The following is a 26,871-nucleotide window of genomic DNA, read 5'->3' on the forward strand; positions in this document are numbered from 1 at the left end:
ATTTGTGAGTCCTCCTCATACAGGCCTACAATGCATTGTATACTTTATTGTTTGTGTACAGAGCTTTTGATAAAAAGTCAGAAAACTTTGTGTTCATCCTACCTGGTTTTTGAAGTAATGAAGATTTTATAGTTTTTCATAAAATGAAACTGACTTTGCTTCATTACTGCTCAAGTGTGGGGTTTATATATAAGCTTGAATGATTTAGTTGACTGGCATTATTTTTTCATACATTGCATGTCGGCTATTTCAGAGGTCTGTTAAGAAATCGACACAATATTCAGACCCAAGGTCACAACTTTTCAAAATAAAATCTGAATGTTGTTGTGCTTTTACTCAAATTGCTGAAGAGGAAGTGATTCCATGTATGTTGTTGCCATGACGGAGATCAGCACTCGTGACGCCAGTGAATGTCCAGTGAAATAAAAATAATCAGATTATCTAAATGATCTGGTGAATTTGACCCGTGGTTTGACCCAGTTGCCGAACCACTGCTGTAGTTTATCCAAGGACGTGGAAGAAAGACACGTTCGACTCCATCCACAGACTGAGGGCACACTGACCCACCTCCACTGACTGCTACAGAGCATTGGTCGCCTGTTTATTCATATTATTCAATTAATATTGAATATATCACATGGGCAAATCGCAGAAAAATCAACAATGCACTTTCTCAGGCAATTTAAAATGCCCATGCAAACACACATGAAGCCGATTAGATTAACGGTTCAGGAGATATGCGTTCCACATGCAGCCAGACAGGTACAGTAGATGGTGACCTATTCCCCCTTCTACTGACTGCATTATATAGACACTGCATTATTTAAGGTGTAAGCTGTTGGTTTCAGCTGCGGTGGCACGTGAATCCTATCCCACATGAAGCTAAAGATGTGTTGTCACAGCCCCGGGCACAGGCAGGTGAACCCAGCTTCCCATATGGCTTAGAGGGAGCTTATTAGGGCTCTGAGCAGAAAACACATCATCCACAGTGGACCAAGGCCACAAGGGATGATTTCCATTATGAAAGACTTTAATTCCACTAGTATGAGTAAGAGGACCTGTGTGGAAATATGAAGGCCCTGGGAGACGAGCTGCACCCCCGGCTGCTCGGCTCGTGTTAGGCCAGATGATATCTCCACGTCCTGCTCGCTCCTGATTGGCATTAAAGCAAAAAATGTGATTTCTCTGGTTTGTTTCCTGGACACAGTTCTCTGAGTAATCCTATTATTACCAACACAAGCCACTGACCTCGCACACTTCTGTCCTTCTCTCCCTGTTGCTCACTTTTATCTAAACTTGTAAAAATTCATCAAATGTACCCTCAGGGTGTTTGTTGCCAATCGATAAGAGAGACGGTAGACAAGGAATTCCAAGGCCTGCAAATGAATGAAAAGCAATGTTTATAAAACAAAGAAGAAGAATAGCATGATGGCCGCATTTCCTCAATATTTTCTCCTGTGCATTGATTCCAACGGTAAACAATATTAAAAAGTTTATTTAATTCAAGCTTTAGATCGAAATTTAGCGAGGTGTTTTTCACACTGCTGCAGTCACGAGGTTTTAGCAAATTAGTGGTTCCACACACACAGACTGACTCGTGCTCTTTTTTCTTCCTGTACATACAGATGATAACAGATTGAGATTTAACATTTTTTGCATAAACACTAAATCAACACCATCCACAGCAGCTTTGCAAACCTGTTCCCCTCCGCACTTATTATTCATTCACACTGTTTATGGTATTTATTATTGTTGTGCTCTTCACCAGGATGAATCTCGGCCATTTTCCCTCCTGTCAGGCCTCATTGCAAACCTCATATATTGAAAAGATCAATCTTCAGTAAGTGTGCAACACAAGCGGCTTCATAAAGCTGAACAGTATGTACATACTGCCCCCCTGAGGTTAGAGACGGTAACCGCAGGCAGACTGGACTGAAGTGACGATGGATAGATAGATAGATAGATAGATAGATAGATAGATAGATAGATAGATAGATAGATAGATAGATAGATAGATAGATAGATAGATAGTGTGGTGGAAATTTGGTCAACAAACGAGGTTCTGAGACAAGTTGTCTTTGTAAATTTATTTGTAAAAAGCTTTCTGCAGAATGGATCACACAGGCAAGGTGGAGGTTGCAAGTATGATGAAATGTGAAGTGTCTGTGCTCATATTTAAGTGTCTCTGTGTGGGTTACCTCCTGACCCCAAAACACGCAGAGGGGTGTGTGTGAATGTGTTGTTCTGTGTCTGGAACTTATCGCCTGTAAAAGTGTGGCTGATAGGCTGCATCCTAAATGTGTTGGAGAGGAAATAGTATCATGTATGGTTAGGGTGTTGTGTCAGTCAGCTGAGTTCTTCAAACAAAGGACAAACGGAGTTAAACCAGAGTAGAGCAAAAGGTCACATGATAAGGTGACATCAGGATCAACTTCTGCAAGACATGAATAGACTTGGCCCACATGCTGGACAGTGAGTGCACCATACAGTTTATGTTTAGCTGTACCCTTGATTGAAATGTCTGCTGTAAGCATAAACTAAGAAGTTATTAAGTAAATTTCCATTACAATATATTGATAGATTGATTGATAGATTGATTGACTGGTTACTAATACATCTTCAATTATAATTTCACATGTTTCATCTTTTATACAGCATATAAAATGCATATAATACATTGTCTGAGCATTGACCATAAACTTTAAAACATGGCCTTTGCCAAACAGTTTGACTGACATGTTTTTAATTTGAATTAAGGCCACAGTTCTGGAAACACCACTTGAGAGTGATATTGTTTGCGATATCTGTGTGGAGAGGCACATCTCAGACTGTGTATGACTTGTTTGTGTAACCTGCCGTCGTGAAGAGCTCTCAGGAGCCGAATCAATTTGGATTCTTTCCTCACTTGATGTGTGAGCTCATCTAAGCTGCTCAGCTTTGCATTCCTAAGAAACTCTTCATCACAACACGATGCACCAGGCGTGTGATCCTCAAACGCCTTTTCTCCTGGAACTTTCTGTGACGCAGGTTTCATTCCCACTCATGAGCAGTGAGAGAGAGAGAGAGAGAGAGAGAGAGAGAGAGAGAGAGAGAGAGAGAGAGAGAGAGAGAGAGAGAGAGAGAGAGAGAGAGAGAGAGAGAGAGAGAGAGAGAGAGAGAGCAAACATTATGCTGGCAGCATAAGAATGAAGGAAAGAGACAAGGAGATTTTAAGTAGGCCCTCTGGCCAAGTGTTAACTAAAAGCAACTTGTACTATACACAGATAAATGGCAAGTTTATGTATGTCACCATAAAGACAACATCAGATCGTCAATGCCAAAGCGTGGGCCCATTTGTTTCTTCTTTTTCTTTCTTCTTTCTTGTTTTTATAAAGTACAGAGTTAGTACATTTCTTTCATTTCTCCTGAAGCTAATTCACTTCCACACTTTGTGCAGTTGTGACAATCTTTCCTTCACAGGCAAAGTAAAGGAGATGAAATGGGACCTGGGAGATTTCCTCTAAAGAGATAATTAGTCCACTCCTCCTCCTCATGAGCTTCTCACCCAGTGTCACTGTTGTTGCCTAGTAACAAACCAGGGTAAACCCCTTCTTGTACAGCTAGGTATAGTGGTGGCAAATCATCATCATCATCATCATCGGGTGACTGTCTTTCTAGGTTAGTGATGAATCGAGGTGAGCAAGGTTATTTATGCTGGTCTTTGTGTCGGTACATGAATGTCAGATTTCTATTTGCACAGCAGCGAGCTCGCCTACGGGAAGGCCAAGTGATGCAACAATGACATGAGACTGACATGTCATCCGATAAAGGAAACGAGAGGCTGAAAAGTGACACAACACACAGGAATAAATGTAGAATAAAGCTACACTCTTCAGGTATAATTCAGTTTGGTTTGAATGGCGCTAAATCACAAGATTGTTGTTATTGTCTCAAGAATTGGAACTGTCTCAAGGTGCAATGCCAGAGCACCAATTCTTTATGTCTCTCATACACAATATTAAAGGCAGCATAAGATGTCTAAGTTACAAAATACCTGACAATTAATATAACATATTTAAATAGCAATGAATGGAGGTGAAAAAATGACTTATACAAATATATAGTAATAAAACTGTATTGCCATATAGCACATATCTAGAAAAGGTTTACAAAGTACTTTACAAAATATATGGGAATAAAACAACACAAGTAAAAATGAAAAATAACATAAAAGACAATATTGAAAAGAAACAACATCCGTTAAAACCAGTTCAAATCAGGCATCAAAAGAAAAGAAAAAAAGACAATTTTACCGTTTTTTCTCTATAAATATGTTTTAAGCACTGATTTAAAACCAGGTACAGTGCAAGCAAGTCTACTCTCCTCAGGCAAGAAGTTACAGAGCCTCAGGGTCCTGATGCCAAAAGCCTGGTCACCCTTATTTACCAGCCTTGATTTAGAGACTAGCAAGTGATAGTTGGGAGATTATAGATTACGACTTGAAGCAAAGGGAGTTAGTATCTCCATAATATAACTGGAGGGCCAGACTGTGCTGGGCTCTGAAAGTTATTAAAAATAATCATGAAATTTATTCTTAATTTAACTACCAGCCAATGAAGGGAGGCAACGATTGGAGAGATATGGACCCTAAACACTTGGTGTTGGTTAAAATATGAGCTGCGGCATTTCTGCACCGGCTGAAGACGAGACACTGAGGACTGAATGAATGAAAGAATGAATGTAAGTTGTAATGTTTTGATGCAATTCGCGTCCTCTTAATATGTTTACTTTTGCATTTCTAAGTTAAGGCACATGTTTGTCTCCTGATGAAATATTATACTCACATATGTCCACTAGGTTGCAGGACACACTTCAGAGTGTTTTTCCACCTATTACTTGAGTCATGTCGAATAATGGGAGGGTGTTATATTTTTTTATTTTTATCTATTTATCTATTTGTTTATTAGTTTTTTTCTCTTGTCAAGTCCTAAATAATATCGCCTTCCATTTTATGAGCTAAACCGTGGCAGTAAATAATATAATAAAAATAATAAAAATAATAAAACATGCGTACTCTGAAAATAAGATACGGAAGTGTTTGCAGTGCCTCAAATGCGCCACTGGGGGTCAAAGTTGAACAGTTCGCCTTTCAAGATGGCGGCCGAACCAGCACGGGAGTGGAACGATGAGCAGCTCAAAAGTGACGATTTACCCAAAAAAGACATAATCAAATTCATCCAGGACAATGCAGCCCACTCGGTATGTTCGCGCCTCTTTCCCGTGCGTGATCTCGGTGTGAATATGTCCAGGTTCAAGTTTTAAACCTCAGTGAGAAGTGCAGCATGCAGCGTGGTTAGCTGCAGCAGAGCCACATCAGGAAAGCTGCAGTGGTTTAGCATCCCGCAAAGCTAAAAACACGACAACACATGTTATACTCAATAGTTACACTGGTGTTTTTGTAAACAGTATTTCATCTGACCACTAGTAGAGACAGCTGCATTCACTGTTTAACGTTATTTCTTATTAAATAAAAACACGTAATCGTTCAATTTAGCCAACGTCATTAACGTTCCTAACGTCTTTCTGTTTCAGTTCCTTAACGAGCACAAGCTGCTGGGCAACATCAAAAATGTCTCCAAAACGGCCAAGAAAGAGCAACTGATCATCGCTTACAATGAGCTGTTCGAGAGCAAAGTGAGTAGCCACCGCGTCACTGGGGATGATGTACACTGAGATGGTTGACAGCCGCATGTAAACAATGTGTGTGATGGTGGACAGCCTCATGTAAACAATGTGTGTGTGTTGTGTTGTGCTTTCTGTGTGTTGCAGAAATTTAAAGGCACAGATCCAATAAAAGAAGTGACCGAGCATATCAGAGATGTGAAAATTGAAGAAAAGCCCAAAGAAGTTAAAGTAGAGGTGGTAGATGAGGTAATGGTGCAGGATGGTGAAGATGGACACGTTTTTAATGTTTGCTTTACGTGCACAAAAAAACGATTATGAACCTGCGTTGCTTTTCTCAGGGTCCGCCCAAGTACTTCAAGTCGGTACTGAAGAAAGGCGACAAGACCAACTTCCCAAAGAAGGGCGACGTTGTGGGCTGCTGGTACACTGGCTCCCTGGAGGATGGAACTGTGTTTGACACCAATATTCCCGCAGGTTTGACCAAAGTGCACCTTTAAATATTGTGCTTTTTATCATCGGGTATTCCCCCCCCCCCCCCCCCATCAGGTTTAAACCATCGCTTCACTTGTGTTTCTACAGCCGCCAGAAAGAAGAGACAGACCAAACCACTGTGCTTCAAGGTCGGTTTGGGAAGAGTCATCAGAGGAGTAAGTCAATATCATGTTAATTGTGCTGTTCATCCAAACGTCTCTCAAGCTGTTCTCAGATATGTACCCCAGAGAATGTCTGACTTTCTCCAGAGGTTTTGCCTTTCACATATGAACAATGCAGCAGGAGATTCTCTCTGCTCAGACGCGTTCACAACAACACAGAAATATCCGTAACGCTCAGGTGGGGGCAGCATTGCAGAGGCAGGATGTAATGTGTTATGTTAACTGTGGAGATAACGTGTTTTTGTTTACCACACATCATCCCTCTTATCTTAAAATACCTCTAGACATCTTCTACGTGTGTGGCTCTGCTTTTTCCTTCCTGAGATAATTGTATTTTTAGTTTTTTCATTTATGCATCTGTCGTGTGTTAGAAACCAAATCAACACAATCTCTTGCTCTTGGTAAATCCTGCGGAGGATCTGCTGCTGTGTTGTCGTGATGGCTCATTCAGACATGCTGCTGAGTATCTAAATAGGGTTCTGGCCGGTGAAGCTTTACAGAGAGTCAAGAGCCTCCCACTCGTACATACAGCCCCTCTGGAGAATGTCCGGGGATTTCAGTGCACGTCTGAACGCATCTTCAGTTCCTCAGTGTGACTCTTCCCTCCACCACCTCATCATATTTAATCTGTTACTTTCACAGTGGGATGAGGCCGTGCTAACAATGAGCAAGGGGGAAACAGCCCGAGTGGAGATCGAACCAGAGTGGGCCTATGGAAAGAAGGGTCTCCCTGACAACAAGTATCCTTTTCTGTGGCTGATTGTTTCCCACTGTCTGTGTGTCTTGTATAGTTGCAGTGAAATGTTGTCCTGCCAACACTGGGGGTCATTTGTTCCTTTTGTAATTTGATCTGATGCTAAATTCATTTTCAGCCATCTTCTCCTTAACCCCAGCTCCAACAGAGTACCACCCAATGCCAAGCTGATCTTTGAAGTGGAGCTTGTGTCAGTGGATTAACTGACTTCACGTTTGCCAGCATGCATCACACTTACAGATGGACAACACGATCGCGACTGTGCTGTGACTACTTCCTCTACACCTTATCTCACATTACATTATGTACAACAGGCTGCATCAAGAAAAAACGACCACTTACTTCAAATGTTTTTGGCCAAATGGAATGGCTTGTTAATAATGTACATATAATCATCCTGAAATATTTTTGTTTCTGTTTACATGTAAAATGTAATTGATAAATAAACTTGTTTTGTGGACTTAGTTCATACTTAAAGGAAATTGCTTTCTGGTCTACCTTATTAACCACTGACTGTGCAAGTATATTTAATGTGTGTATCATTTGCAGGATTATACACAGCATGCTATTGGTAGATTAAACCAATTTATGAAGCAAATTTGAGAGAACAGAAATTAAAAGGGCAAACGGAGCACTTTACCTTGGTTCTATATATACCACAAAATGGTAAATTTTTACCTCAGCAAAGGTCCGTCAGTTTGAGATAACTGAACCATGAAACCTGGAAGGAAAGTACCTTTTAAATTTTAGTGTAGATCTGGGGACAGATGCAGTAGTTCTCCATCTTAACATGGTGACTTTTTTCCCCACAATCATGGTATTGAATGTTAAATCCTACATATTCAGATATTTATGAATCTGTCCAAGTCAGTGCAGCTGGCTTGAATTTGAGGGCACTATTGGGCCGTGGCAGAGGTATGCACTCTACTTAGTGCCATTCTAGTTTAATAAACTGCTGTAAGCTAAGCTACTGGTTTGAAAATAAGACTTCCATTGCAGGACACGTCACACAACATTCAGTTCTGTCCAAGCCAAATTTTATTCTGTACAGGATAACATTTAACTTGATAAAAACTGACAGGTGGTGATCACGCTTCTCCTTTGGGGCATTGAAGCATTTAGGAGTTGGCGTTGGGTCCCTTCTTCTTTCCGAAGGTGGGCACAACGTTCACAAAGCGCCGGTTGTACTGGATGCGACGCTTGGCACGGCCAGTCTTCTTCTTCTTCTTCTCCTGCTTTTCAACCTGGACAACGAGATGGCAAAGAGTCTTATTTTTCACATTTATGAGACAATCCCAAATGCAAGACATGTAAATTAATAACATTTTAAATTATACTGGAACAGGACAGAAAACTAATGTCTCTTTACCTTGGGTGTCTGTCCCCTCACTTTTCCAGCACGGGCCAGAGATCCGTGGACCTTACCTGTTGTAGGGGAGAAAAGGAAATCATAGTCAGGACACATCCAATAAGTTCTAAAGTTTAAAACCAACCTGTGGGGGCCACACCATGTGTGCCACTTGTATTTAAAATGGATGTGCATGTTCTCTTTGGTGGACAAACATGCTATTAAGTGTTGCGTTAGTGAACTCACCTCCCAGCAGCCTGCCAGCTACATCCAGGGTGCAGTGCTCCAAGACTCCACAGGATGCCAGGGAGGAATCATCCTCCAGTGGGCACCCGGCAAGCAGAAGCACCTGATCCTCCACCAGGAGACCCTCTAGATCCTGGACATGAGCCTGAGAGAGACACCAGAGATACAGGTATTCTCATACACGTTTCCACATAAGAATTCAACTTGGGTGTTAATAATAAGCTGTTAAAAAATGACCAGGAGATCTTAAAAGTCAAGTGCACAACTTGTTGAGATTTTACCTTGATCTGTCCAACAGTTTCCTGTCCGGTCACCTCAAGGGTGTGAGTGTTCTGTGCACGCAAAAACAGCTGCATCTTGATGCTGGAAGAAAACACAAGGCCCAACGATTAAACATTGACTTTCATTTAAACATGTAATTGACGCGGAAATCAGCTCGTGGCTTTGGATTTATATATGACAGCGAACAAGGACCCCTAACCCGCCATGCATTTACCCTGTCTGAAAATAAGTCACATCAGAATGAAATTACAGCTACAAACATACACGAATGTGTATAAACGCTTTTCAAAAACTGGAAACTTGGAAACGGAAGAGAAGCAGAGCAACGTGCCGGGAACACACTTGTGTCTACGGGTACCGCGCTAATGCTATGCTAGCGTGGTTAGCCACATGGGGCACACGTTTCATAAAGCCGCATAAAAACACGTAATATAACCCGTAACTGCTCAAAATAAGAGGTAACGTGATACGCGGTGACATACGTGTTATATTTGTCAACTTAAACCTGTCGGGGTTTGTCGAATTTAGGGTTTTTCTCTGAAAACGCACAGGCCTTACCTCGCTTGATGCTAGTCGATCAACGCTAGGCATAAAAAGGGCTGCTGAAGGGACCACACCGCGCATGTGCAGACATTACGTACTTCCGCCTCTGTAGCCACGCCCATCACATGTTGAAGGGTGATGCGTTTTGTTTGCATGGAAAAAATCGGCAGTAATTCAATAGTTCGCATTTTTCTGGTGATTTAAACTTTACCACACAAGCAGGTAATAAAATCAGAAGCTAAACGGAGGGTAAGAGACTATATAGCTGCTTTAGAATCACATGTTTGAGGTTTAAATGGACATTTTCATATTTATAAACCATGGGTCAGTTCCTTTACGTGACTCAGTAGAAAAGAAAAAAAACTCTAAACACTCGGTCATATGCAAATTTAACTTTACAATACTAGGTTTTCGCTCATATGCACATTGGACCATGTTAAAAATTAATTGCTTGTAGTATAAAAGTTTTATTCCAAAATACTTGATAGGATTGTCTGTGTAATGTCTCTTAAGAGCTCATGAGATCTTCAGCATTTATTTAACCCACACAGCAATAGTAAGAAAGATTAAATCAACGAGACAGTTCAGGATATTGTTGTCTTTATTAGGAAATCAAGTCAAAATAAAAAAAAAAGAGTAACTCTTCATGTTTTGTGGAAACAGAACCATGAAATATTAAAAATCTTTCAGTTTGAGAAGGGGAAACATGACTCAGAGGTACACACATGAAGGTCTCCTTTACAAGTTTAAACACAAAGAAAGAGACCAAACTAAGTCATCCAATCTAAAAAAATTAAAAAGCCTTCGTAACAGGGAAAATATAACTCTGCCTTCACAAATAACATGCATTAAGAACACCCAAAACAAAGCACCTCCATTGTTGGAGATGATCATTGCAAGTTATATTATATTAAACATGAATGCCATGGAGGGCCAAGTCTATTCTACTCCAACCAATAGCTACAAAGTGTAATTTAACTGATGAGCACACTCGAAACCAGAAAGGAGGAACAAATCGGCTGCTGCAAGTCTGTGGTTGGGTTGAAATATCCATGACACCCTGTGAAGAAGCCCTGTTCAGTGATGTAGGCAGGTCAGAAAGGATGATTTCCTCTGAGTCTCCGACTTCAGGTCAGGATTTTGTTCATCATGTTGGAGGAGGGGGGTAGTACTGGTTATACTGGGGGTATTGGTTGTACTGCCCCCAGGAGTTCTGTCCCCAACCGCCGTATTGCTGATGAAAAGGAGAGAAAAAGAGAAGAGTTGAGAACATACAGTTGATCAGCTCGAGAGTTTGAGACACAAATTGAAACAAAGTGAAAAAAAGTCCAACATTTTACGGGCAGTCCACCCACATTTATTCATTTTCTGCCACCACTGCTAAAAAGAATATCCTAGAGGATACACTGTAAAACAAAGTAAATGGCCATATATGTTCGGTGCGACAAAAAAGGAAAGTAAGGAAACCTTGGACTTGGGTATGAGACCTACCTGATACCAGTTGTAGTTATAAGCCGAGTTGTTTGCCTGCGCGTCTGTCGCTGCATTTGCTGCACCCGCGGAACTGTCATCCACACGTTGTTTCTTGGAATCAGGTTCCTGAGAGCTGCGGACGAAAAGATTTAAGTTAGTAAATTCTCTTGTAAAGAAGGTCACCATGAAATATCGCCTGTTACATTACTGTGACCCAACCAGTAACTACAGACAACTGGTCAAACTGCTCAAAAATATTTTCCAAGAGTGATAAGTTACTTGAAAGAATTGTGAAAATTGTGATGTGACCCAAGCCCTGTTCCCATATCCACCTGTCATACCCGTTCTCCGCTTTCCGCTTCGTGGGTTCACTTTCTTTCAGTAGTTTCTGCTGTTCGTCATATGCAGCCACAAGCCTGAGAGATGTAAAAAAAATAAATAAGAATGAATACTTATGTGTATATTTATAACACACACTATTTTAAATTTAACAAAAGAAACTCACACATTGATGTCGGTGCCAAAGTCCTCAAGGAATTCGACCTTGCGCTGGGAGAAGAGGAGGCGAGATTCCAGGGGCATCTGACTGTTCAAGGCTCGGTCGAAACAAGCCAAGATCTCTGCCTGGTTCTGCGTCACGTCCCCACTGTACTCCAGCTCAAGCAGGTTTAGATACAGTTTTGGACTCGTCTGTAAAGGCAGAAAGCAGCAGCAAGGAAATTCACTTGTTAAATTGTACAGATTCAGGCAGTGCAATCATGTTGACTTCATTCTGAACAAAGTAAATAAAAATAAAAACATTTAAAATGACAAAATCCATCAGCAAGCAGTGCAAACCCCATCATGACAAAATTACTCTTATTAATCGGTTTTCCCTTACAGTAACGGTCTGCAGATTTGTTCAGCTCCTAAACCTAAAGCCAAATCCACCATTTTGGTATGTAGAGTTGACCGACTAGTTCCTCACCTGGTCTTTTTCGATAGCATCCAGCAGCACCTTCCTGGCTTTGCTCAGACTTTTCTGCACCTTCATCAGCTGCCTCGCCAGCTTCACAGCATAGAAAGATGTCTCGGAAACGGCCTCAGCAGAATCCATGGCCTCCCTTAACAGCACCTCTGCATCCTCCAAATTACCGTGGCGACGCTCGAGACTGACCCTTCGAAGGCGCACCATGGCCATACCTGGGACTGCCACTTCCAGGGACTTCAGAATGTCACGAGCCTCCTCCACTTGGCCTGAGCAAATAGAACATGAACTCAAGTCAAAATACTGTAATTTTAGGTTTTTGGACCACATGTCACATGTTAAGTTCCTCATCGTCTCCTTGGTTAATTTGACTGCTAAGTTCAATATGCATGTTAGTTTGACTGAGTGTCACTCACCCTGCTGCTCCTCAAAGGCCGCCCACAGCAGGTGGATGGCAGGTTTCTTGGGCAGGTGGATGTTACACGCCTTCTTGTAGACATGTCTCACACATTCAGTGCTGTAGCTCTCTACATATTTTGCATACTTGAGTGAGAAAGAGAAAGCGAGTTGGAAAAAGTGCAGGAGAGGACAGAGAAAAAAGAATAGAGGAGAAAGAGAGGCAAAAGAGACAACACATTTTAAATCCACATTTTCAGTTGACAGAAACACTGAATTTCTTCATTGACAAGATCGTTTTTAGAAATTTTCTGTGTAAACCCATCAGCACCTTCATGGAACCAATTAGATAAGTTTCTGTAAGGTAGTGGGAGACGAAGAAGATGCAACGTAGTAGTTGGCAAATGCTGCAGTCAAATCTTGTGTGGCAAGCTGGCCATCCCCTAATACAACAGATACAGTCACATATCAACGTTACACGCAAAGAGAGTGCAGGACGATTTACTTTGTCGATGTGATTATCATCGTTGATGAGGGGGAAGTGCAGGGAGGAATCGGGAATGAGAGAGGGGTTAGCGGTGACTTTACCTTGGTCCAAAACTCTTCGTAGAGAGAACAGGCAACGAGGCATCGTTCAAACAAAACGACCACGCGCTCCGGAGACCCATTTTCAATCTCAAAGTCCAGGTACTCCTTCCAGTTGTTCAGCTGGGTCTTCTCTAAGGCTTTGACATGGAAGTATGGTCTCTTAATCTATAAAGACATACAAATTAATTATTGTTATACAGAGGCAAAAATACAAAGAAAAACATTTACAATAATTAACACTGTGGTGGCGAAAAGACACATACCCCTTCCTCAAAGGCCCAGCGCTTGCTGACTTCATGTTCATTGTGGTTGAATACTTCCTGCCGAACCTCGATGACTTTGTGGCGCATATTCTCGATCTCTGTCACTCTCTACATAAAAACACACAAAAAAAAAGGTCAACACTGTCATGTGTACTTCAGATTCTCCACTTGATGTAAAAACTGCTAGACCTGCAGCCAAGAATTTACATCACCATGAGCTTGCCAGACACAAGAAGCCTGCAGAGGGGAGAGTATGTATGCACCCAGCACATCAGCCTCTGGGTGCAGGTGCTGGGATCAATGGGCCTCAGGTCATCCTTTTAGATTTAAGACGAGTCTCTGATTGGAAGCCACCTTGAATCCCCACTGGCATTCATTGGCTTGGCTGCTGACATAAAAACACCCCTTCAAACCTGAACAAATGTTTCTTTCTATTTCATCAAGTTAAGCTCCTACTATCCCCTACCTGCAACAATTTTGCTAAATGCGTCACCCCTCCAGGACTAGAAGTTGGATTTCTACCTTTGCAGGATCAGCAAGATCGTCTGTTCCAGGTGGTAGCTCCTCCTCAGCAGCAGGCGTCTCTCCATCGCTGCCGACCATCGACACAAGGCTAGATTTAGAGAGCTCAAGCCTCATCTCGATGAACTCCTTCTCTGACAGGAAGTGTTTAGGGTTGTTGTTCTGCACATGATCTTTGAAGCTGCAAAGTTTGAAAAGGCAAGTTTATTTGTTTCGCACATTTCAACAAGGCAATTCAAAGTGTAGATAAAGATTCAACTAAACTTAAACATTTTAATAGAGTATTGTATTTTTATCTAAATGGCTTAAAGGAAAAAGTTCTCAGATTTGTTTTTGTATGGAGCTGAGTGCCCCAAAGAGCAAGCCATATTCACAAAAATGCCCTTGCAAAAATAAATATTTTTTCATCTCAGAAGATCCTGCAACTCTGGTGCCTGGAGCTGATAAAAATCAGATACAACATGACTGCAACCACCATCTTCTTCTTCTTTCCCCTTACCTCTGAAAGTGCTGGGAATATAGCTGGGTTGGGATGCCCAAGATGCGATCATAGACAGCGGTGACATTTGCCAGCTTCTCTTGCTCCGTCTCCCAGCTGATGAAAGACTCCCACAGACGGTCTGAGCGGAAGTCTGTGCCTGCTGCAAGCACTGACTGTTCATAAGTACTGATGGCAGAAAATGAAGAAAAGATTATAAAAATTCTATTTGATGTTTCAAAAGGGCCAAATACTGTTAAAAAACAATCAATATGTGGTTAAATTCAATTATTTACACATAAAGATAGGGCCATTTAGATTTTAGCTTTAGGTTCTGTTGACATGATGTGTTTTACTTACGCTCGAATGTGTCCCTCCGTCTCTGGGTCTATAGGGTCTGAGTTCTCCTTGATGTAGGCCAGGTAGTGCAGCCACAGGTCCACACTGAGAGGGATGGCCTGCAAGCCTCTTCTGTATACCTTGGCAGAGATGAAATAAAAAGCCTGTCAATGACTGGAGCTAATTTGCTAAAATTCTTATAAGATCTCTCTTTACCCTTATAGCTTAGTATCTTTAACAACTGCACAACAAGAAACTATTTGACCAGACAATCAAAAAGGTAGAAAAAATACAATATAAAGGCAATAAATGTGTGTATGTCCTAATAATGTGTATATTTACCTCTTCTGCAACCTGCACATTGCCGTGCTTTTTCTCGATATCTGCATACTTCTTCCAGTAGCCATAGCAGTAGGGATAGCGTAGGAAGAATAAATCAAATGAAGTTCTCACAGATTCAAGGATGTTCTGCAATGAGAGAAACCAAAAAGATTCACAGAATGAGGTTATGTAAAAGTTCAACTTTAGAAATGTTTAAACTAAACATACTTTAATAATCTCTATTTTCTTTTACCTCTTGCTCCACATACTGCAGCAGGTAGACCCAACCATTGAAGTCTTCTGGGTTCTCCTCGCAGCCTTTAAAGAGTTTTTCAAACTCACTGGGCAGCGGTGGCTCTGGAGCAACAGTCGCTTCTTCTTCTGTTGTCTCTTTGGATGGTTCTTCCAGCTCCATGCCATCCTCTGTAACCTGTGGTGCCTCGGTCCCATCTGAAGAAGGTATTGGGCAAATCAATTAGTTGCACTAATGGAGGTTAAAATACTTTACACTTGCTATTATGTGACCAACAGTGATACTTTTATTTTTACCAATAAATTACACTAAGTGCAAAAACAATATAAAAATGTTGACACTTTTTCAAAAACCCTATGGTGCAGTTTTTATAGAATCATACTAAGACTGAACTTTATTGCAGTAAAATCTGATGTGTTTGAGAAACAAATGAACAGTGCCTCACACGTGTTTGGTCATGTGACCAATAGCATTGTTTAGAGTAGCTGCTAAACACTTCAGTTGAGTGTATTATTGAAGAGGGATCTCCTTTAGATAACTAGTTAGTCATGATCAACACTAAATCTTACTTTTGTTGCACATCTTATGGTTAAACTAAGACCAACTTCATAATAACTAAATACCAAATCTTCTATTTAATCTCCCTCCAGCGATCAATAAAGTAATCCATCAATCTATGTTAATCACCTTGACTGCCATCTTGTACAGTAGCACTTGGCTCCACACTCATCTCTTGGCATTCTTGCTCAGCGTCCACAGACTCTGCTTTGTGCTCTGGTGGCTGTTCTGGTGGCTGTTCTGGTTCTTCTGTGGGCTGTGGCGGCTGCTCCTCTTGGAGAAGCTGAGCACTGGCGAGCTGAAACTGCTCGACGGCCTTCTCCACAGATCCCAGCTCTGTAGAATTCATCTCCTGAGTTGGTTGCTGTGGTTCCCCAGCACCATCCTCGGACGCATCAGAGTCCTCAGGCAAGATGGTTGTGAGTGGCTCTGGAGCAACTTGGCCCAGGGACCATTCGGCAGTTTGGCCTAAAACAGGAAGTTCAGGAAGAAAAGCATCCCCATTGCTCTCCATGGCAGTGGACTCAGTGTCCAGCATTCCAGTAAGGGTGTTGTCTGAGAGGTGCAGGTCTGTTGAAAAGCAGGTTGGATTGGTCATGTTAGGTTTTATGAGCACACACAAACAGAGCCGAATTTGACCACATTGTAATAATTTACCACCATTCAGCACCTCAAAAAGCACAAAATGTAGATAAAGAAGTTTCCAGAACTTGTGTGGTATAGGAACATGTTTTACTCATGCTATCACATTTCATAATTTCACGATCGTCACGTGATACGCATCATACGAATTGTACGTTCATATCCTGACACGTGTTTTATATTAACTTGCAGAAGCTCATATTATCATCAAACATTGACTATAAGTTCCCTCCACACCATATGAGGTCACCCGGGCAGAAGCAGCTGCTGGTGCAACAGGATACTTCCTTGTTCTAACATGAAAACAGACGACAGCTTACGGGTAAATCCCCATTAAGCTACTAAAAATAATGTAACCACGTGTTCGGTTACTTAAATAACAGAACGCGCAGCTGCTTAACTTCACAGCAAAGGCCCGTAGCTTCTTCGGTTGGAATCGGTAAATGTTAGCTTTAGCGTTAGCTCGAGCCCGTGTTTGCACCCGGGAGGTTGTTTGCATAATCAAAGTTCAATCTGAAGTTGGGCCTCAACTCCTGTTTCACCGACACCCATCGCAGCACTAGTGACCAGAGATTAGCGTTAGCCTCGCAACAGCCTTCGTCAAGTATCGGGGAAACGTAATAAAACTAAAGACGTTTTATAGCCTTAACTAATATGTTCGACTCAGCTAGGCGACACGTTATAATATAATCAGAGCTTGGTAAACTCAGAGTAAACTAGCCACATAACCAGAACTACAGCGTGCTAGGCATTTGCCTACATGTCCAGTTGATAGACGGCACCCGCGGCTCCTCCACGTTAGCTAGCGGGCTAGCGCTGGCAACGGCTCTAGCAACGTCTCGTAGCTAGCGTTAGCTCTGTTGAATCAACACATTTCTAGTCTCCCTACATCCACCACACGAAGCATTAAGGGTTCGTGGATCTTACCAGTATCTTCCATGGAATTCTGACCGGCGGTGAGAACTTGCGTGCGGCTCCCGAAGTCACTTTATCTAACCTACGACGTGCAGGCGTGCTCCGGCTACCATTCTTATCAAGTTGAGGAAGCGCTGAGGTGGAGAGTGCGCATGCGCGGTCCGACGCCCGCCAACCTGTGGGTACGTGTGTGCGCGCGCGTGTTCGACTTTCTGATCAGTTTTGAATTCAGCACGAAGGTCACGAGACAAAAGAGGAATTTAAGAATTCAAATAAGAGGGTTCCGTTATTTTAACCTGCAAAAGATAGAGGTGTGTACAGTTGGGAGATATTTAGAATGTACAGCTTTAAATGTCTGAAATATGTAGATATATTTTCATCATTTTATTATATTTATTTGGTATTATATTATATTCCTAAAATAAGATAAGATTGAATAATCCTTTATTAATACTGCTATGGTGAGATTTACTGTGTTATAAATATACAATACAAACACAAGCAACTAAAAACTAACAATTGAAATATGTACAAGGTAAACAATATATAAACAGTGTAACAGTACTGCACATGGCTGATTATAAATCATTTATATATCATATTTATATATACTTAGGCTTATTCTATACAACCTTAAGTACATAAGCTATAAGCACTCTAATATAAACAGTGTAACAGTACTGCACATGATTATATATTATTTATATATATATACTCAATTCTATACTACCACATACAGAGCTACTCAAACACTGGATTGCATAATTTTACATTGACTACAAGGAAATTACATTGAACCGTAACAGTAATTATAATAGACTTTTGTATTTTTACTCCTAACCTTAATGTTATCTTTTCTAAATGTTTTAGATCATTGATGTTTAGAATACAACATAATGCCCCTGTCGTTTTACAGTTGCTTATATCACAATAACAAGCAGGCTAACTTTGTATTATAGGCATATAAGCTGATACCTTCAATGAGAAATGAACTTATCAACATCAAATGTCACACTGTATCTTTATTATACATCATGCTCTTAATATTTACTATTGTACAGATGATCCTGATAATACAGTTTGGCTTGGGAAATTCCCTTTGTATGTAGGTAACTTCTACAAATGTTCATAATGAAACACTGTAGTTCCTCAGTCCCACTCACTCACAACCTCCACGTCACAGCTTGATCATACAGGGACGTTTTGAATGAATGGCAGAACGTGTGGGAAACACCGTGAGTAAAAACCTCCTGAGCTGAGAGGATCTGCTAAATCCGCACCTCTGCTTCATGTGTACAGATGTGTGGGTGATTCATGAGCCACATGTAGCATCAGAGGTGATTAAATTCACTCTGAAAGCTCAAATGGCGTCAGCAGCAGCTAATGGGGCCGCGCTGCAGCTCACTGCGTTTACAGCGCGCATGCGAAATGGCGTATGGTGCTTTAAAGTGTCGTCGTAATTCTGAATACTTCATTCCCATGCAACTGCCCGCTTTGTATCGAGGCATTTTGATCTATGCAGTATTTCATTATGATACATTTTTAAGTTTACAGTATGACTAAACCGCATTCCCCTGATTTTAACTCATTCTAGCTTTTATCATTGAAATACATTTCTGTCACACTTTCAGGGTTTTTATTATTCAATTTTTTCTTTTATGTCTGTGTTTTTACTTGTTTTATGTTCTTTAATGTAATTTTACTTCTGTGTTTTTTTCATTTATAAAGCACGTTGTAACTATGTTTTTTAATAAATGATTATTGTTGTTGTTGTAAATTATTTCAATCATTTTTTATTTAAAAATAATACATTCAGAACTGAACTGATTGCAGTTCACAAAGTGATATTTTTCTTATCCACCAACTTTATAAATCAGCACCAAAAAGCTATCAGAAATAATCCAACGGGTAAAATAAATACAGTGATACAAAATATATAGATTTATAGCAAAAAGTCAGTAACTAACCAAGTGTAAACACTGTAAAACATTTTTTTAAATAAATAAATATTAATATTAACGGTTAAATAGTTTTGAACATCAACCTGCCTGGGACTGCAGATGAAATTAGTCTAAGAGACTAACTCTGGTACATTTATATGAACCATTGTGCTCATCCTAATTAATGTGCACTGTCCCCTTTTAAATAAATAAAAAGTTTAAAAAATATATATATTTACGCTATTCAAACTTTTAACTATTACATACTATTTTAAAAATAAAATAAAATGAAGTAAAATAATGTAGAGGTATGTTGGAGAGATACATTTTGAAAAAACACTTTAGTAGTAAATCTTCCTCAAATGTCCGAGCTCACACTGTGTCCCTGAACGCCTCGTCGGAGTGTGTGTAGAGGAAGTGGCGGCTGATCCGGGTCCGCACCTTTTCCGGTAACACAGCCCCGCCACAGCTCGACTGAACGGCCGCAGAGAGAGAGGGAGGAAGAGCGACGGAGAGAGCGGCAAGAGCGGGGAGAAACGGCCCGGGGACGGAGGGGAGATCGCCGCGAACGCAGGTAGTCAACCCGCTTCTCTGTGTTCCTCGCCTCTGTTCGGCTTTTCCGGCCGCGGAGGGGTGAATTTGTCGGACCCAAAGTTGCTCCGTGTACTAACACCCCTCCCTTCTCCGGACCGCTCTTGTGTCACAGGGGGAAGAGGAGAAGAAAGTCGGATGAATCAATGACCTTTTGGGGAGCTCTTCCTCTGGAGGTCCCGCGGCAGAAACGCACCGGAGTGCTCGTGAGAAGAAGGGGGGAAAAACCCGGGGCTGTGAAATCCATCGACTGGATTTGAGTGAAGGCAAGTGTGGAGCTGCCGAAGGAGGAAGTGGGAACCCGGGCTCAGGACTGGGCCTGATTCACCTACTGAAGGCTTCTGGTGGACATCTCCAGCAGATCCGCCTGGTTCCTGAAGGAGAAATAAGTCCTGTAATGTGGCCTCAGCTGCTCTGAAGCCGTCGGGGGATGCACATTTTTTTTTTTTAACCTCTTCCAGTGGATCATGAAAATATATCCCCACCCAAATCTACCAGGGCTCCACACACGCTGCTCACAGTGAGTCACCATCTCAGGTCACATCACCTCAGTCCAACACAATTGTACAACTCAAACTTGAAAGTCAGCACCTTTTGAATACTGACACTTGTGTGAGCCCACCGCGGCCGTCACGTGGAAGGCTCCCAGCACACTCTGACACTCTGACCTCTCCCACTTGGACTGTGTCTCATTAGAGAAGTGATTTTTTTTTTTATTTTAAACCCAAGTATTTATGCACAGCAAACAAGATGGGCAAAATCCTGTCAAAGATCTTTGGCAACAAGGAGATGAGAATATTGATGCTTGGACTTGACGCCGCCGGCAAGACGACCATCCTGTACAAGCTGAAGCTGGGACAGTCGGTCACCACCATCCCCACGGTGGGCTTCAACGTGGAGACCGTCACCTATAAGAATGTGAAGTTCAACGTTTGGGACGTGGGTGGGCAGGACAAGATCCGGCCCCTCTGGAGACATTACTACACCGGCACCCAGGGCCTCATTTTCGTGGTGGACTGTGCCGACAGGGACAGGATCGACGAGGCCAGGCAGGAGCTCCACCGCATCATCAACGACCGGGAGATGCGGGACGCCATCATCCTGATCTTCGCCAACAAGCAGGACCTGCCCGACGCCATGAAGCCCCACGAGATCCAGGAGAAGCTGGGCCTGACCCGGATCCGCGATAGGAATTGGTACGTTCAGCCCGCGTGTGCGACCACGGGGGACGGACTATGCGAAGGCCTCACCTGGCTTACCTCAAATTACAAATCTTAATGTTGCTCCCACTTCACCAGCCTGGACACTTGGAGACAAAAAAAGTAGCTGAGAATGAAAACACGAGTAAGAAGAAAAAAAAAAAAAAAAATGCAATCTGAAGCAATTAATACCACAACCTCTCTTCTGAGTATATCAAAGAGAGTAGCAATTATAATTTGTTTTATTTTCCTTTCCTTTTCTTTTTTTTGATAATGATGACTTCACTATAACCCCAGATTTCATTTAAACAATTGTTTTACGCCTGGCTTTTCTTTTAGTTTGCTTTGGTTCACATTCTGTATAATCAGTACTGTCTAAATATACATTAAGCTTCATTTCCAGCTCGTATTGCAAATACTTTGATTGATTTCCTCCTTTTTGGTATCATTTCGGGGACTTTGGGACACACACTTACCGTTTCGCCCCCACCCTGCCCGCTCAGCTCTCATTCAGTATTCTCACGACCCAGCTACATATCCAAAGGATGGGGGTGGGGGGGGGGCGTCCAGAAACCATCGCCTATAGCATCAGCATATCACCTTCGTGGCTCAAACTGCCTCTGCAACGTGTAAGAATGTGTACTGTGGATATGTTAGGACCTCGAAGAAGAAGAAAAGAAAAAAAAATTAACTGTTTTCATATCTGATTGTACTGGGATGAATGAGGAAACGTGTTAGTACTTATTTCCTGTGCAGTGATTACATCCATCATGTCGGCTGTGGCGGTTTGTTTTCAAAGACACTATGTGGACGCTGGATATTCACACACACTGTGATATGGATATATATTTTTGTTGTTTCAGGGGTGTCAACCTGTTACCACCAGTCTTATTATTATTATTGTTATTATTGCCTGTTTATTCTTTTCCTCTCAGAGCTTCCATTACTCTTGAGTATTTTGTAGTTTCAGCTGCCTTAGGAGGGGGTCACAGATGCCCCCCCCCCCCCCCCTCTTCCCAAAAAAAAAATAAAAAAATCAAGACAGTTACTACAACAGAAGGTGTTCTCAAAATGCTGAGTTTGCACTTTGGGGAGGGTGTGTTGGTGCGTGAATGTGTTGGGTGGGTGTTCCGACGAGCTGGCTGTGCACCTTTTTATTTTCTGTGACTGACTTTTGGGCCCCAGCGAGTGTTTACGAATTTCCCAACCCCCCTGCCACCTCCAGTGTAGGTGCCTCAGTGACTGCTCCTCCTCCTCCTCTTCTTCTTCTTTTTATTCCATCATCACCTGCCTGTAGAGGTAAAGGTCCTCCAACACCAGCCTTCTGTGGATTGTTTCTAGATACTGCTCTATTATTTTATTTTGTTCGCTTCCTTTTTCTCTGCTAATGAAATAATAAAAAAATATATCCAGATCAGAACAGAAGTGACGCCTTTTCAATGAGCAGCTGCAACGATTCGGTAATATTTCTTTTTTAAAGAAACCAGTTGAGCTGATGAAAGAGGAAGTGAGAGCTCAGAGCGTTATGATGGTTGAAAGAAGGGTTAGCTAGAGCGGGCTGTGAAGTGAAGTGATCCTCGGCCCGTTTCCTCTCTGAGCTCGTGTGTGTGTGTGTGTGTGTGTGTGTGTGTGTCATCAGCTCTGAATAAATGATGACTTCTCTGGTTTCAGGGTAGTGATTGTCAGGTAAACCGTGCTTTCTGAAAGTATCACTTTTATCCATCAGGGCGCGGACTCCATAGAGAACGTTTGACATTTTGAAACAAAGGAGGCAAATTTAAAAAAAGTATACATTGCTGGAGTCGGCCCAGTTCTTGTGCCATGAAAGATTAAAACTCAACAAATCTCTGCATTTCAGGTAGGAACAGGACACTCAGTGCTCTCCTGGTAATGGCTAACTTCACATTCCTGTTCAAACAAGGGTGCTGTCAAAAGTGAAGTGGCAACAGTTCAGTTCCGTAAGCAGGAAATGACACATTTAACACAAGCAGACTTCCACTGTCATGTTTAACTTGATGATAAAAATCGTACAATCTGGTTTAGAGTTGAATGAATTTGTGTTACTGAGAAAGCGACAACACCAGTGTCTTACTTCCCTTGTGCAACCACGGAGGTTATGGTGACAGCCTGGCAATCTGCCCTGGGTCTGCGAGTCACCCTGAGGCGCAGATCTGAGGTCGCGCCAACATTTCATTTCCAGCCATTCATTCATTTTTTTTAATCTGCCAGCTTTACTGTAGCACTGGGATTCATGTGTTTCTGAGCCATAAGGACAAGCCCAAGAGCTCTGTGTGGTCCAGGTTTTACTCATGTTGTGGGGACCTAACACGTTCACACAGTCTCATTATGGGGACTTGTCTTTATTACGGGGACAAAAATCAAGACCCCCATAATGCAATTCCTTACATTTTTAGGCAGGTTTAGGTTATTATTAGGTTAATGTTAGGTTTAATTTAATGTTTATGTCAAGACTAGGTTTAGGTTAGGTTTTGCTTACGTTTGGGTTAGGTCTAGGTTTAAGGTTAAGTCTAGGTTTAGGTTAATGTTAGTATAATGTTAGGTTTGGGATTGGTTTAGGAAAGTAGTAACTATGGTAAAATTTAGAGAAAGTGTCCATGAAATTAATGTAAGTCAACGTACTGTCCCCTGAAGTCATGGAGACGTGTGTGTGTGTGTGTGTGTGTGTGTGTGTGTGTGTGTGTGTGTGTGTGTGTGTGTGTGTGTGTGTGTGTGTGTGTGTGTGTGTGTGTGTGTGTGTGTGTGTGTGTGTGTGTGTGTGTGTGTGTGTGTGTGTGTGTGTGAGGTCATTCGATGAAAGGGTGTGGACTGTGTGAAGTCAGGAGACGCTTGAAAGACAAAAGTAGTTGCCATGGGAAGTTGGTGGTTTAGGAGTGAGTAGAGTGAGTTACAGTAAATGTCAGGTTGTGTCTCAAACATAAACACACACAGGTGGAATCCTAACTCCTCTGGCTGACTCTTATGTGCTCAGCAGTCAGGTAATAATCACCCTCCAGTTTCATGAAAACCTAAAGTATTAAATTGACCTAATAGTGTTATTCTAGCTGAGTTTTCCGGACAGTCACTGTGCAGGAATGTTCTATCTCTGTATTTGCTGTGTTTGCTCATGTGCTGTTTGTTCAGTGGCTGTTGATGTGAAGTTTGACCTGTTGCTGTGCTGAAAGCTGCGTCCGGCATGAAGGACGCGGCCCAGGCAGATAAACTCAGACGCCTCGCAGACTCAACAGACCTATTATCTGCCCCTGAACCCGGCACTGTCACTCTCAGGTCAGTTTCTTTGGAATCGGCAGCACCAGTTACAGGAATTTCCTGCACTTTCAGAGTGCGCTATTGTACTGAAAGCTCTCTATTTGAATAGTCGAGGGCAGTGCCTCAGTGGTGTCAAGTGTGATCTTGTTTGCTTTTGATTTTCCGTTGTGGAAACGTGAAAACTATAAGCGCTCTCTCATTTCTCAGGAGCAGTGGAAGAGTAAAAAAGGGAGAGCACGGCTCCGGATGTTACATCAGGTCTGAAACACTGCACATGTCACGGGGGCCCTTGTCCAGCTGTCACTGCCCTCAGCAGCAGATGCACTGCACACATTGGCTGGTGTCGAATGCTGCCAGGCTCACCTGTGGCCCTCACTTAAAGGATTTAACTGTTTGCTTTGTGTTCTCTTACTTAGGCAGGTTTGAAGTTTTCATGAACTAGTGCAGTTCCTGTTCTAAACCTGCCTGTTTGGAATGGGCCCGTTTGCTCCGGGGACACCTCAGAATTATCAGAATTGTGAGTCCTTCTCAAACAGTTCTTTGACGTTGTTTGAAGAGCTTTTTTATAAACAGTCTATGGTGCAGAGTGAAGTTAGAAAGTTTCCCTTCATCCTACCTGGTTTATCTGCAATGAAGACTTTATAGTTTTATAGATTTGATAGTTTATTGATATTGAACATATCGCATCTCCAAATCGCACCATATTAGACACTGCATGTACCTGGGCCGCAACGACTACATGTGCCGAGTGTGAAGTCGATAAGATGAACGGCTTGCGAGACAGACAGGCGTTTGTGGGACATGTGCATGTACACGTGCTCCTGAGTAAGTAATTGCATAGACACTCATTCTCTTCCTGTCGCTGTCCAATCCTACACAATGACCCTGCGCCCTCACTGATGCAACTTCTCTTCCTTTCCTTCCTCTGCATCATCGTCATCGTCACCATCAGCAGTCACATCAGGCCTTCAGATGTGATTCACTCGTGTTTCCTGTGACCGGTCGCCAAGTGAAAGCTGCTGTAAAAGTGCTGGATTTGAATGAAAGCAGCCCCCTCAAGCAAAACTGCTTCGTTTTCTTTCTCGTTCAGTTTTAGCCCCGAGCGTTGTCGCCATTGTATTCTGTCTGGGTGGGGGGGTGGACTGGACTATTGTATGGCCTTTTGAACGGGGTAATTTCAAACAATACATTAAAAGGGAGCTCATTGGCAGTTCCTCTGTCTTTTGTTTACCCTGGGCGTTCCTCTTTGACTTTAATCTCACTTCAGCTCTTCATGAGTCAAAACCAGGAAACCATTGAACACAAACACAGAGGAGTCTGCTGCTCATATTTAATAAACCATCGCAGTACAACCTCTGACATGTGCTCTCTAGGAAAATCGGCTTTTACAGATGATGGCTCTGTGTCATGTCACTTTGAATCTTGTTAAAAGCAGTTTAAAAACTGTTATTATGACACTTGTAACAGTCATGTACTGTAGTGAGATAGCATGAGCACGTCTCTTCTCACACCTCCGGCAGTTCCTGTAGGTTTCTGCATCTATTAATTTTTATGCAACTCATTGAATGCAATGTAATAGAGTATGTTCACACTGTGGTATTGCTACTTGTACTTTAAAGTGAGGGATCCAAGTACATCAGCACATAACATTAGGGGGAAAAAATCACCTGATCTAAAATTTTTGAAAGGTTTGTTTATGAGTGACTGTCTGTACTTAAACAATTCAAATACCTCTGCCTAAGAGGTTATGTTTATCAACAGTCTGCATGTTGGTTTGTTTGATAGTAAGCAAGATCCTGCTAAAACTACAGCACGGATTTCCATGAAACTTGGTGGAATGATGTGGTATGGGTCAGGGAAGAACCCATTACATTTTGGTGCAGATCCAGGAATCTTTTTCACTTTCTTTAAGATTGTAAGATAGGGCAGTTTTTGTCATTTTTGTGAATTTCTTTAAAGTATTGTGCAGATCTGGATCATGGGCGGATACGGGAATTTATTTTTCACTTTCTATATGATGGTGACATAGGGCATTGGCCTTGGTGGAGGTAAGTGCTCTTCAAGGGCCCTTCTAGTTTGCTGGACATTTTCAGTGCATATTTAAAAAAGCCCTTCCTCATCACCTAGAGGAAGGAAACTCTAATTTGCTGTCATAATCCTCCTCTATGCACCCTTTCTAACACTGTATCCTCCCAATTGCCATGGGCAACATGACAAAAAATAACATGACATAATAATAACACACCTTTCTGCCTAATCTTGAGCAAGCAATGATTGAGCAATTCATCATAAGGTTCCCATTTAATTTAGTCCTTTCTTTGTTGCATTAAAAAAAAAATACTGTGTCTTGTGAATACTCACAGTTGTCTTAACGGGCATTTCCTGTCTGGAACATCCACTACTGGGACACACAAAGGGTCTTCAGCACGGGGTGGAGGGGCCGGAGCTGCTAGCTCAGAAAGTCTTGGTTGTCATGGGGCCCGTTTAAACAGTGTTGTAAAAGCAGCATGCACCGTGACATTCAGCTTCCAGGCAGTTGTGAGCTCGTCAGAATCTGTCGCACATTGTATTTCCCTCCCGCCTCGGACAATGTGCTAATAATTATGGGGAGCCCGAGGCCCCGTGTTCGCGTTTGGCGGGGAAGTAGTGCAGTGGGAGGGTTGTGTGCT

The 26,871-nt window shown here is 42.1% G+C and overlaps 4 protein-coding genes across 4 annotated transcripts; 2 read left to right on the forward strand and 2 right to left on the reverse strand.

The window, feature by feature from the left end:
- Positions 1–5,100: 5,100 nt before the first annotated feature.
- On the forward strand, positions 5,101–7,555 carry fkbp3 (FKBP prolyl isomerase 3). The gene is made up of 7 exons (XM_034580233.1): positions 5,101–5,238; positions 5,572–5,673; positions 5,809–5,910; positions 6,003–6,138; positions 6,244–6,311; positions 6,960–7,057; positions 7,220–7,555. Exons 1-7 carry the CDS (start codon positions 5,134–5,136, stop codon positions 7,272–7,274), a joined length of 666 nt encoding a protein of 221 aa, XP_034436124.1. The 5' UTR covers positions 5,101–5,133; the 3' UTR covers positions 7,275–7,555.
- A 536-nt stretch (positions 7,556–8,091) lies between these two features.
- faua (FAU ubiquitin like and ribosomal protein S30 fusion a) lies at positions 8,092–9,609 on the reverse strand. Its single transcript, XM_034580234.1, has 5 exons — positions 9,506–9,609; positions 8,947–9,028; positions 8,666–8,810; positions 8,441–8,496; positions 8,092–8,315 (listed from the first exon to the last, which is right to left on the reverse strand). Exons 2-5 carry the CDS (start codon positions 9,019–9,021, stop codon positions 8,190–8,192), a joined length of 402 nt encoding a protein of 133 aa, XP_034436125.1. The 5' UTR covers positions 9,022–9,028; positions 9,506–9,609; the 3' UTR covers positions 8,092–8,189.
- A 464-nt stretch (positions 9,610–10,073) lies between these two features.
- prpf39 (PRP39 pre-mRNA processing factor 39 homolog (yeast)) lies at positions 10,074–17,398 on the reverse strand. The gene is made up of 15 exons (XM_034580235.1): positions 17,218–17,398; positions 15,778–16,218; positions 15,091–15,287; positions 14,859–14,984; positions 14,538–14,656; positions 14,199–14,366; positions 13,700–13,880; positions 13,178–13,285; positions 12,915–13,079; positions 12,347–12,473; positions 11,931–12,199; positions 11,469–11,653; positions 11,296–11,379; positions 10,982–11,096; positions 10,074–10,724 (listed from the first exon to the last, which is right to left on the reverse strand). Exons 1-15 carry the CDS (start codon positions 17,228–17,230, stop codon positions 10,638–10,640), a joined length of 2,385 nt encoding a protein of 794 aa, XP_034436126.1. The 5' UTR covers positions 17,231–17,398; the 3' UTR covers positions 10,074–10,637.
- A 2,164-nt stretch (positions 17,399–19,562) lies between these two features.
- Positions 19,563–22,352, forward strand: arf6a (ADP-ribosylation factor 6a). The gene is made up of 2 exons (XM_034580236.1): positions 19,563–19,719; positions 19,852–22,352. Exon 2 carries the CDS (start codon positions 20,487–20,489, stop codon positions 21,012–21,014), a length of 528 nt encoding a protein of 175 aa, XP_034436127.1. The 5' UTR covers positions 19,563–19,719; positions 19,852–20,486; the 3' UTR covers positions 21,015–22,352.
- Positions 22,353–26,871: the final 4,519 nt, after the last annotated feature.

Source organism: Hippoglossus hippoglossus, chromosome 24, assembly GCF_009819705.1.
Source record: "Hippoglossus hippoglossus isolate fHipHip1 chromosome 24, fHipHip1.pri, whole genome shotgun sequence".
In the NCBI taxonomy this organism is placed as follows: Eukaryota; Metazoa; Chordata; class Actinopteri; order Pleuronectiformes; family Pleuronectidae; genus Hippoglossus; species Hippoglossus hippoglossus.

Bases quoted from the DNA above. Each gene is read 5' to 3' on its own strand.
- fkbp3 (XM_034580233.1), top strand. From the start codon at position 5,134: ATGGCGGCCGAACCAGCACGGGAGTGGAACGATGAGCAGCTCAAAAGT. The intron at 5,239-5,571 runs GTATGTTCGCGC...TTTCTGTTTCAG, and splicing joins AGGACAATGCAGCCCACTCG to TTCCTTAACGAGCACAAGCT. The intron at 5,674-5,808 runs GTGAGTAGCCAC...TGTGTGTTGCAG, and splicing joins ATGAGCTGTTCGAGAGCAAA to AAATTTAAAGGCACAGATCC.
- faua (XM_034580234.1), bottom strand. From the start codon at position 9,021: ATGCAGCTGTTTTTGCGTGCACAGAACACTCACACCCTTGAGGTGACC. The intron at 8,497-8,665 runs GTGAGTTCACTA...CCCCTACAACAG, and splicing joins AGCTGGCAGGCTGCTGGGAG to GTAAGGTCCACGGATCTCTG. The intron at 8,316-8,440 runs GTAAAGAGACAT...CTCGTTGTCCAG, and splicing joins TGAGGGGACAGACACCCAAG to GTTGAAAAGCAGGAGAAGAA.
- prpf39 (XM_034580235.1), bottom strand. The intron at 14,985-15,090 runs GTAAAAGAAAAT...CTCTCATTGCAG, and splicing joins TGCAGTATGTGGAGCAAGAG to AACATCCTTGAATCTGTGAG. The intron at 12,474-12,914 runs GTAAAGTCACCG...TTCTCACTCAAG, and splicing joins ACGAAGAGTTTTGGACCAAG to TATGCAAAATATGTAGAGAG.
- arf6a (XM_034580236.1), top strand. From the start codon at position 20,487: ATGGGCAAAATCCTGTCAAAGATCTTTGGCAACAAGGAGATGAGAATA.